Here is a 12,254-nt window from a genome sequence, read left to right as displayed (position 1 = left end):
AGTCTTCCTTTGGTTGTTAGGATCAATGAGTGAGGGTGGGCAGGTGTTTTCTGATTTCTTAATAGTGCTTTTAGGGTTTTTCCATCCATACTCTGTACTTTCACTGCCACCTGTACCACCAAGAGCTGGCCATCAGACTCCCAGTTTTGAACATCATCTTTCCTGACAACATCTGCTGCTTTGTCTCCTGGCTTATGGAGGTTTGCTGAGAGCTCAGACCAAATTCTTTCTCATTAGCTGCAGTTTGGTTTCGCTTCCAAGCTTGCATGGGTACACCACTTAAGGAAAAAGACTGTTAGCTCAGCTTCATGCCTGTTGTATTGTCCAATCGTCTTCATTGTTAAATTCCTGTCATCCATCAAAACCTATTCACAATTGAAATGAAAAGCAAATTAAAAGAAACAAATAACTCAGCACAATGCTACACAGTACTGGAGCTAGCGTGTACAGAGGTGGATGAAAAGCCACCGAGCCCTAATAGTGCTGACAGAGCTGCCCTGCAACTGTTCTGGTTGAACTATTCCATCCTTCCCTGCAGAAAACAAGAGATGGAAAACTTTAGCTGTGCTAATGGCAGCATGAGCTGGTAGAGTATTCAACCATTACAGTGTACCAATGGATGTGAACATGTTTCAGTCTTTTATTTATTCCAAGGGTGATTTCCAAGTTGCCAGGTCCTTCATGCAGATCAAGTCAGATGTCTACACTGAAGTCTGTCACCAAATGCAGAATGTATAGTGAAGTCTACTGAGATGTATAGTATCTGTGAGCTCATGAGATATGCAGAAAATCTCTCATTTTCTTATGTATGTATTTTATTTCAGAGACCTTGGACTCTCAGTTTTATTTTTTTTTCCCCTTCCTGGTTTAGTACTGCTGAAATAATCTGTTTTTAAACTTTCACATCTTGCCATGTCAACAAGTCACAGGTAGACAATTAAATCGGTGCCAATGCCTATCAAGAGTTACGCAGAATGTTAGTCACAGTAAGCAACACACATCTCCCTTTAACATCCTGGTCACCAGACTGTCCTTAACTTTGTGTACATAGGCTGCATTTACATTATCATCTTGGCTGAGAACAATAGTAACTTTTTAAGTGAATTCACACCTCTTCCCTCTACCATGCTTATGAAATGTTGAAATGGGAAGTGATTCACAGTGTGTGATGACTTTGCTGAATCACAAGAGAGAGTTGTTTTAGAGGAAATCAAACCAGAAACCCTTCTCCAGCACTCACCAAACCCCAGAGGAAACACGAATATTCAAATCAAGTATTAGTCCTTCAGGTGCGGCAGTAACATTCACCCAGGGAATCGGTCTAAATCTAGTCTGACATTAAATCCTGGAAATATTTACAATATAGATATAGAGATTGCAGCACCAAACCCTCCCATATTCTGATCCGTACTACTCCTCAGCTACCTTGCTAATGCAACAGAGGCATCTACACAAGGATATACTGGGAATGCTTTAGTGGAGTATTAAAAAAAGCTGCTTTACATCTCCACTTGAATAACAAGACAAGATACACTCTGAAGTACAGATATTAGTAGAGAATCTGAGCCTCACTATTCTAAAATGTTCTACAGATATTTAGTAAGGAGGGTCCTTATGGGCTCTAATTAACCGAACCTGTACAACATGAATAAGGCAATCAATGAACTGAACCAGAAATAAATAAGTAAATAGTCATCAGAAAAAAGAATAGGGGAAAAAAAAAAATAAGAATAAAAGGAGAGGGGAAAAAACAACAGAATAAACTAGAGGTTCCTGAAGCACCACTTCCAAAGCAGCAATGCTCCAGGGGTATCATAGCAGAGATGTACACCAAGGAGGCTTGAATCCTGTGGTGAAGTCACAATATTTGATCATTCTATGGACTTATAAAAAATACTGAGGTAGGAGCAAGAAAAAAAGTCTTCCAGTCTCTTATTCTGTACTTCCATACATCTAAATGCATCTTTAAATCCAGCAAGAGGCTACGTGTTGGCTCTGTGAGCTACACAGCAGCTGAGCATGTGGGAAGTGATCCATTCTTAACCTTCTTCTCAAGGCTTAATCTTGATATAGAAATAAAATTGCAGAGGTTCTTCCTCCAAATGGGACTATATCAAGTGCACTGCAACCTGTAAGCTGTGCAATCCTGGCCTTGTGCAATAAGTAATGATGCCTGATAAGGTGGTCTTAATTAGGATCCTAGATCTCCATCATAGCCCTTTCTTTGGGATGCACAGAAAGCATAGAAAATCCTTCAGCTTCTACTCAGTATAGGACACGATGGGATGGCATGGGATGAGATGGGACATTGCTGGTGGAAAAAGACAGGAGCAAAGCAAAGCAGTCTCTCAGGCATACGAACTCTCCATGAACAATGAAATGTCTTTGGTCTTTTAGGCACAAGAGAAACGGACATGCTGCCAAAAGACCTGCAGGAACTGTGCTCCTTTGAAAACCCTGAAACTGAGGAGAGGACAGAGGTAAGTCTCTTCTTACCTCTTCTTATGCATCTTACGCATAGCATCCACAGCACTGAATGCTTGGTGGACTGAATGCAACTTTCTCTGTAAGGAGGATGTTGTGATGAGAGCACTTCACACAGCAGACTCTCTTGGTGCGAAATGCATTCCCCTTAGTGCTGCTGGGCCTCTCCCTTAGTATCTGAAAGCCTGGTGTCCACCTCCTTCTGTCTGCTCGAAATCTGCATACAAGCAAGATGGGAAAACCAAGAGCCTGAGAAATGCTCAGAGAGGTTGCCCTTAGCTGGTAGCCTTGTGCGGTTGAGTTACTCATATTAATGAGAAGCTTGGGTGGAAAAGGTATGATGTAGCTATTCCTTTTTCTTTGTTTTTCTCTGTATAATCACATTCATCCCATGTGCTTTTAAAACAGCAAAAGAATTTGTAAGAAAAATGTTGGGAGTAGAAAGGGAGTGAATGGGCAATGTGAATTCCAACAGTGCTGAGACATCCATCTTCAGGGTAGCTGGCAGTGGAAGGCATGAGGCATGTATATCTAAACAAAAACAACTGAAGACCCCTAAGCAGTCTGGTACCATGAAGTTAGTTTTAGACTTCTCTTCTAAGGACAAAGGATCTTATTAGAGTTATTTAAATTTAGCCCAGTAACAAGTTCTTCTGTTTAGAGACGCACTGAAAGAAAAATGTCAGCAAGTAGTTATCTTGTGACCCATGAGTAAAACCTGGTGTGAGAAGTGCATGTCTGCTAGCTCTAAAATCTTAAAACCAATGGTGAATAATCAGCTAACATCAGTATATGCAAAAAGTTTGGGTTTTAAATGAGAAAAATTTAAGTGCAAAACCTGTTTTCAAAACACTTTCTTAGATTTCTTTCCTTCTGTACTTCCTAGTGTAATTTACCATTTAAAAATTTTTTTCCCCAAAACCAAGGTTTCCTGTAGTTTTTACTGAAGTGCAATTTCTATCCAAAAGGGGCTGGACACCAACCTGACATCAAAAAATATCACACCTGCTAATACACAAGAAATATGAATCTGAATACATGTTCTTAACTATTTAGTAAATTTAGGGTTAAGTCTATTCAAAGCATCAAATCAACGTGCCATCACAGGTGCCAGCCTATGAGAATCTGCTTTTCTTTAGGCAAATAACTTACCACACAAGCAGTAAAAGTAAGGTTCAGATTGATAATTCAAAGCACACAAAATTAAACTTTAATGTTACGTTAAATCAGATATGTAAATGATTCCAACTGTGGTTGGAAGGTGGACTTGCACAGGCGTTCCCAGGTATTTTGATTTTGTGACTGTAAGGGCTCTGCTCAGCACAGTACAGCTTTGTGGCAGCTTGAGAATCTCAAGCAGGACCTGCACAACTTCTGGGAAAGCTCTGAGCAGCCCCTAACATTCTCTGGCTGAAATTAAGCCCATATTTCAGGAAAAGGAGGAAAAAAAAAAAGAGTTAAATGACTTTGGAATGTAATTTGTTTTAATAAATTAATTCCGATGCGGGGGAGTGTAACAACACACAGAACAACATCTGACTTAACACTGATTACTCCTTAGTTTTAGAGAAGATGTCACAACTTTTAATAACTGCCCCCCACTGCAGGAGGATATTTAGTGGCAGAGCTTTGCCAGAGGGAGGATGAGCCAGTGTTACCACTGGTGCAACATGAGCAGAATCTGCAAAATGCCATCATGTAAAAGTCAGTGGAGACCATGAAAGTATCTTTACCAGTGTGGAAAAGTATTAACTTAATCATAGTGAAATGTGAAGCACTGAAATTTTCATTAATGACTTGCTAACTATTCAGTAGAATAGAGAAGCTTAGTGTTTGAGACAGAAACTGTATGGAGCACGGGGACAGAAACTTCTTTTCTGAGCTTGAACTTGTTGAGAGAGAAAAATCCACAAGAATTATTCTGTCCACATCCAAGCAGTCAAATGGGTAGTGGTATTTTCATGTAAGAAAACTGTAAACTTCAGATTAAGTCTGTAAATAATATATGCAGATTTAGTTGCAATAGTTTTGATGATAAGCATATTCTCAATCAGTAGAGATCAGGAAATAGAAATTAGCATTTCTTTTTTACTTTCCATTGTGTACTTAGTCAACTTGGAGGCCCAAGTTATCATAAAATTCACTTTCAACAAACTTCTAACAAAAATTAACAAGCATTGCTTAGGTTCAGACTGAACACTTGACTGCATGGTCCAAGTAAAGGGAAACTGCATAGGTTTCAACAAAACATAAGAAATTCTTATGTCTTGTATATAATGGCTTTCACCACTAGTGAAGACACGATGGGGGTCTCAAAAGAGAATAAGCAGTAAACAGATGTTACGCTTAATGCTTGTTAGAAGGTAAAGTAATATACTTTTCTGAAAGAAAGAAAAAATGTGATCCTTCCAAAGAGATATCTCATGTTGCAGGCTCAGAACTAGCCAAGCTGGGTCCACTGTGGAACACCACAATGCTTACTAATGATCTTGGAGTTCTGTTGGTTTCTTCTTTTTATTTTCTTAATTATTATTATTATTAATAGTAAAATGCTTCTGCTTCTTTGTCATGCCTAAAACACATCCCATTAAACTTGCAGCTCTGAGGGAGTTCAGAATATCACGTGCCATATTACTGAGCCTTTCCTGCAGCTCACAATTAGAAAAAGAGAATGTGTATGTGTGTAGGAGTAGCATAAACTGCAGCTGGTTTTCTTTATTTTTTCCACCGTTGTTACTGCTTGCTGGCAAAAAGGAAGAAGATACATGAATACACCATTTGATTTCTCAGCAACACTATTGCATGTAAAGTTGGGAGATTACTTTGGTGAACAACTCCTAATTTCAACAGAACATATATGACCATTAAAAAGGGTCAGCAGTCATGTACTGAAATGGATTCTATTTTGCTGGAATGCCTTACTGGAGATAGAAAACCTGATTTTACTCTTTTCTTGATTTTATGTAAGATTTTATCACCAAAGGACCTAAGTGAGTCCAGGCGACTCTGGAAAGATTTAATTAATTTTGCTGAACTACTTAAAAACAACAACACAAAAATCCAGGCATTTCAAAGGTGTAACTCCCTCATCCTACCTTTCATGTCACTGCCATAAATACACTGTGGCTTCAGATTTTGTAGATGACTGAAAATGGCAGAGGACATTTGGCAGATACTTATGTGGTCAAAAATCAAAAACCCCTGACCATCATAGTAAACTCACATGGTCCTACATTGCCAGTGGTTAACTATGCATCTGGCTGCCATGTCAGGTGTGGAGGTGAGCTGTTGAAATTCAGAGATGCATCTCAAGCACTAGGTACAGTTTTGGGTGCCACAACATAGGACATACATAGAACTATTAGAGAGTGTCCAAATAAGCTGCAAAGATGGGCGAGGGTCTGGAGGACAAAAGGTGCAAGGAGCAGATGTGTCCCTTGGGTTTGCTCAGCCCAGAGCAGAGGAGCTGTGGGGAGGCCTCATGACAGCTGCAGCTCCCAAAGGAGCTGTGCCAGGGGAGGTTCAGGGGGTCAGGGAAAGGCTCTACCCCAGAGGGCAGTGGGCATGGCCCCAAGCTGCCAAAGCTCAGGGAGCATTTGGACAGTGCTCTCTGACCTAGGATTTGGATTTTATGTGATCCTGAATGGAGCTGGAGATTGGACTGAGTGGTCCTTGTGAGTTAATTTCAACACAGAATATTCTGTGAGAACCACAGAATCCTCAGAATTGGAAGTCTAGTCCAACTCCCCTCCAATGAACAGGGACCACCACCACAGCTAGATCAGGATGTTCAGAATCACCATGAAAATCTCCAGAGATGGGGCATCAACCACATCACTGAGTAACTTGTTCTAGTGCCATACTCACCATGAAAGACTTTTTCCTTATGCCTAACCTAAATCTACCCTCTTTGAGCTTGAAACCATTTCCTCTTGTTCTGACACCACAGACCCTGCTAAAGAGTCCCCTTCTTTCCTGTAGCTCCCCTTCACATGCTGACAAGCCACTGTCAGGTCACCTCTCAGCCTTCTCTTCTCCAGGCTGAACAGCCCCAGCTTTCTCAGCCTGTCCTCACAGGCAAGGTGTTCCATTCCATCAGTCATTTTTGTGGCCCTCAAGGCAAGGTACGTGCCAGTTTGACAGAGTAAAATCATCCCTCTTCTGTGGATGAAATTCTCCCCCAGCTGGCTCATGCTAGCCCTGGTTTTCTTAGGCTTGGTCACTGTTGGAGTCCAATTCCTAGTGGAGTCAGTGGAGCTAGCAGACCAGGCAATGGAAGGTGAGATCCATCCAAGGTATGAGCCATATATATAAGCTCATAGCTAGGAGTTCACTGGCAATTGCAATCTCTGCTAATATTGCTCTTGGGTATGTCTTCATATCATGAAGGCAGCATTGGTCCAGGAAGCCAAGGGACTTGTCAGTCATGCAGAGCAATCATAGCCATTATGCTTGACCTCTGGCATTATAATTTTATTCATGTGGCTCTGCCTGGAAACTGTCAGAGGTAAGCAACAAGATTGTCACACCGGCAGATGTGTAAAATGTGCCTAATGAGTTTCATTTCCAAAGACAAATAAGACTGCCTGCTCAGGCGGTATTTGAGTTAGACAGTAAAATGCATAGCAGTTTCATAGTGCAGAGCAAGATTTCCATAAAGAACAGTATGTATTTTTAATTAGCCAGCCCATAATCAGCTTGTCTTTTCATCTCATTACAGTTTCATTTTGCATGTTTTTTCTTCTGATGATTGAAAAATGACATGAAGCTATGACCCTGGCTTATTGAAGGAACAGTCCACCAGCCAGCCACGGTTTATTCATTTGGCCTCTTCCCTTGCTAATTCAAGGGCAGGTCTGTAGTAGATTTTGATACTGTAGTTGTTTATGGGGGTGGTGAATTTCTTCTTTGAGCATTATCCAATTCTCTGTGACTTTCCATGGGCCTCTAGGTGGGCCTGGTTTTCCCACTTAACGATTTCAAGTAGTGCCACCCATCTTGAAGAGAATGACAACAAACACTGCTGCAATGGAGCCAGAAGGAGCAAGCATCCAGCCTCTGACATAGGGAAGGATAGTTAAACTGTCTGGAGAAGGCAGCTTCTTCTGAAGTCTCATATTTTAATGAGCAAAACTTGCAAGATTAAAAGGACAGAGTTTGCAGAAGCACTCATTACGGCTGTGGCAGCATGAAGATAGAAATGTTGGGATTATGGCAAGAAGGGCTTTCTGTTCTTCTGTGTAATAGGGATTTAAATCCCTAGAGGCTGGTAGGGTTTCCCGCTTAGGAATTAAAGCAGAGGCAGAGAGATTTCTCTCTTCTATAATTGTCAGAGGACACCTGTGACAACAGTGTACAAAAAGATGACATGACAAAATGCGACTTCCTGCATTTAATTAACGTTCAGAACGAGTGTAAGCATCATGTTGGTTTTGCCTGGTTATTAAATGTGTGGGGCTTAAAAAAGCTGACTTGTTTCTGAGGCCATTACTTGTGAATTAAAAAAGCCAGGAGCATTTCAATTAGGATCCTATAACATTTAAATGGCATTATTTGTTGAAGTCACAGAACTATTTTTTTTGTGTAGCAGTATCAGTCCAGTTCTTTTCTGACTTTGCTGGTGCAAAAAGTTTGTGTAATGTCCTTTTCTGCTCATCCTAATTTCTGGCACAAGACCACACTAGCCCCTTGGCTCTCAGAATCCACCTGTCTTTCCACATGCTCATCAGAACAGTCTGTTGTGCTGTGACTACAACCCCTTGTAATTCAGACTTCTTTCCCAGATTCTACTTTTCTTTCATTAACCCATTCAAATGTTAAAAACAAACAGCCTCTTATGTTTGATGCTTTCACTCCCCCTCTCTCACAAACCCCTGATCATCTTCCCCTTGTATTTTGTCTCTGCTGCAAGTCCCAAGTCCACTCCTCTTTTAGTTTCTGCTATTTTTTTCCTCATTTGCTGCCACTTAGCCTTGTCTCCTGTGTCTGCCACAGTTCTTATCTCCCCTTTGGACTTTTTCCTGGGGGTGACTCTGCTCCAGTTTTCCCTGCAGGGGCAAATGTCCCCACTCCACAATGCCCATTGTTGCTTACATTTTGATAAGATCAGTTGGCCAGATAAGGAATCATTATGTTGAATAAGATAAACTTACTAAAGGAAAGCCTGTCCCTACTCCAGGTCTCATAGTACACTTTGGATCCATCTATGAGCTGTGACATTAAAAAAAAAAAAAAGAATTAAAAAAAATCACATTTTCTCCCTCCTCCTCTGCAGTTTTGATGATTAATGGCAACAGACTATTTCTGCATTATCTCTGTTTGCACAACTGGAATTTATAGTTACATTTATAACTCAGCCCTTGCAAATAGTGAGGAGAAGTAATACACTATCTTTCGGTGTTTATGTACACATATTTAAACATTTCTACACTGTATATTTTGTGGATAGGCTACACAAACAATTTTACTAACTCTACAGAACTGGCTTTTGAATATAGAGTCTAATGTATTTAAAATGCTGCAGGACAACACTGCTCTATTCCCTGCAGACAACTTTATCCTTTGTCTTGTCATTTTTATTGTACTAGTGGTGGTGAATAAAACCCTGCATCTGTTCCTTAGGAAGGACTTAATCCAAAGCCCGTTGAATGCAGTGGAAGAGACTCCATTGGGCTTTGGATCAAGCCCTTCAGCTCACAAACAAACGCCCTTTGTTAGAATATGCTATTCAAGTATTGTACAGAAAAGTTTCAGAGGTTCCCTATTTTTCAAATAATACTTGTTCTTTGAATATATATATATAATATATATATATACATATGTATATATATATACACACACATATATATAAGCCCATTATTTGGAGGAACAATATGCAACTGCACATAACCATTGAACTACTGTAATCAGTGATTAAATTGCCCCAGCAGTTGATAAAATGTTGAATATATTAGGCTGGGGTAAGAAATGCTGTATTTATATGGTTCTTCCTATGCATGCAGTAATTCAGAAACTAAATAGAGATGGACTCCCACCCCTGAGGATGCTCAGGCTCAAGCTGGATGAGGGCAGACCTCCCTCGGGAATGCCTTATGTTGGTGTTATTGATGAAGCAGACATGAAAGAGTCTGCTCTATTGTAAAGAGGGATAGCACTGAATGGGATTTTTTCTGCACTTTGGAAAAAAAAAAAAAGGGAAAAAAAAACAAAAACAGAATGAAAGGGATTCTTCCCCCACAGTAGGGAAAAGGAACAGGGGATATTGTGGAAGGGGACACAAAGGGACTAAGACAAGGCAGGGGAAATCAAAGCACAGACATTAGCTGGGCAAAGCTGTGAGCAGCTGTAAGTAGACTTGCAATGACTGCATTTTCCTGAGAAGGAGGGAGAGCCATGAGTCAGTTCTGCTGCGGCATCCACACCAGCTACAATAAAACACTTTCCTCCTCACAGCATTACAGATTCTGGATATTTCTGCTGATTTCTTGTGAAAGGGAGCAAGCAGTTCCCATGAACAGAGAGGACGCGATGCCAGGGAAATTCAGCTGCTTCCACAGCAGCAGAACAGAGTCACTTTTCACGTGGGTGTGGATTACGCAGACTCTTACTACTGGGTATTGCTCCAATGTCAGGGCTGCTTGCAGTCAAGCACTACGCTGTGGTAAGTGCTGGCAGGACTGCGCACACAGTTTGTAAGCTGATGATGACTAAAACATTTTGCGGAGCCAATACTAAAGCATTACTCACTTACAGAGTCGCATTGAAGTCAATGAGGTTACTCATGTAGCTGGATGCCGATAGAGATCTTGCCAAGCTATTTCACCACATAATAAATATGAGTAAATGAGCCTGTTAGTCAACTGAATACCTTTAAAAAATAATTTCTATGTTCATATTACATTAGTACTTTGACTCCCACAGCTCAGGGCCTGTTATGCACTGTGAACATCCACTAGCAAGCAGTTCCTGGCCTAAAATTCATCCATCCATGTAGGCAAATAGAGATAGTGACCTGCCTGAATCATGTCCCAGACCATCAGTAACACCAGGAGCAGAACAGGGATCTCCAATCAGCTCCCTGCTGGCAGCTCCCTGCCTCTGTGATGCTCAGCATTTCATCCCTACGCTGAATGCAAAGCATTTCCAATGTGACCTCCAAATTCCCCACAGCTCCTCTGCTAACAGACAGGTGATCTCTGCATTCATTAGTTTTATAAATGCACGGAGGATACACAGACTTTCCATTTTCATCTTGCACACATTACTGCAAGCCGGTGTGTTCCCTCCTCCAGCTGATCTGCATGTTATTTTGCAGTGAAAGAAATAACTGGAACCACAAGGAAAGGAAAAGGAATCTAATCTCAAAAATTCTGACAGCCAGCCTCAGATGGTGAAAAGGCTGCATACTGAGCAAAAGTCATTTTTCATACTCAGTGAGATTCAGTGTGGAGGCTATAGATCAAGCATCACGGCTCAGGACTGCATTTCATGTATACTGTAAAAGTGGCCAACGCACCCAGCATCATTATCAGAGTACTTTCCATTCTCCCTTTATTCTGCACTCCTCTCAGCTTTTTTTGGGTGTTCACAGAGAACAAGGACAGCGTGCCAGGCTGTAAAACAGCAGCTCCAAAAGTATTTCTTCCTGAGAGGAAGAGGTATCCCCTTTGAATTATTCTCCATTTTAAGGTTTGTTGCATAACTGTAAAACATCTGCCTCACTGACACTAGACACTAATTGATAGATTGAAAAAGTCTCACAGCAAAGACTGAGCAACTTAGGAATAGAGCACCGAGATATGGATTTTGTTTCCATCTCCTCACCTCATTTCCCTCTCACATCTTTCATTTCCTCACATTTTCATTTCAAATAAAGCTATTGTGACCAGTGTGTGGCCCAGTTGTCAGAGTGTTATGTCAGCATATGACCATGACTTCAGTGGCAGCTGACTTCCAGACTTTAGGATAGGTGCCTGCCTGGTGGAACATCTCAGCAGGACCAAGACACACCAGCAGAATTTTGGATGCTTCATTGTGCTTGCTTGAACTTCCTTCCTTCCATTCTGCTCACCTCAGAGTCTGTTTTTGTCAGCTTTTCCTACACGTTCAGCACAGCCTTGTAGTGCGAGCTGGTGTCTATTGGAAGAGGAACAATCAGTCTGGGGGAAACATTCCTTTTCAGAACATGGGGCCTGAAAGATCAAAGAATTATCTTATAGAATGTCTTGGTTGGAAGGGACCTCAAAGACTGTGTTGTTCCAACCCCCTGCCATAGGCAGCATTGCCAGTCACTAGATCAGGCACCAGATCAGGTTGCCCAGGGCCCCATCCAACCTGGCCTTGAACACCTCCATGGATGGAGCAAGATAAGGAGAGGCAAAGTGTTATTTTGGCGTATAAAAGAAGCACCTTATTCTTGTAGCTCTTGGCTAATCATGGTTGCTCTTTACACTCTTCCTATTTTCAGAGCTGTCAGGGTTTTCAGGACAGTATCAACCACCCATTTGTTACTTAGACAGACATGCTTTGACATCACAGTAAAAAATTACGGAAGGCTGCACTCTTGCACAGATTAATTTCTTCTTCCCCCTATCTGAAGCTTCCTATAATGCTGTAGAAGAGTTGCAGAGCACTAACAAGATACATATTCAAAACAAAACTTTAAGACATAATTTTCTTCTGCTGCTGTAACTACTAGAAATGCAAATTAGAAGCAATAGGCAAAACTCATTATAATACACACAGTGAAACAGCATTTGATTTCCTCCATG

The 12,254-nt window shown here is 41.1% G+C and overlaps 1 protein-coding gene across 6 annotated transcripts in view; it reads left to right on the top strand.

Annotated features, from left to right (window-relative positions):
* The window catches only part of PALM2AKAP2 (PALM2 and AKAP2 fusion), a 245,252-nt gene that overhangs the window by 140,044 nt on the left and 92,954 nt on the right, over positions 1-12,254 (top strand). For all 6 annotated transcript variants that reach the window (XM_072360521.1, XM_072360518.1, XM_072360517.1 and 3 more), the window contains one exon: positions 2,398-2,480. In XM_072360521.1, coding sequence (XP_072216622.1) covers positions 2,398-2,480 — 83 coding nt within the window. The remainder of the gene's footprint in view (positions 1-2,397; positions 2,481-12,254) is intronic.

The sequence above is a fragment of the Excalfactoria chinensis genome, chromosome Z (genome assembly GCF_039878825.1).
Source record: "Excalfactoria chinensis isolate bCotChi1 chromosome Z, bCotChi1.hap2, whole genome shotgun sequence".
Taxonomy (NCBI): domain Eukaryota; kingdom Metazoa; phylum Chordata; class Aves; order Galliformes; family Phasianidae; genus Excalfactoria; species Excalfactoria chinensis.
This window is presented reverse-complemented; position numbering and strand designations above follow the sequence as displayed.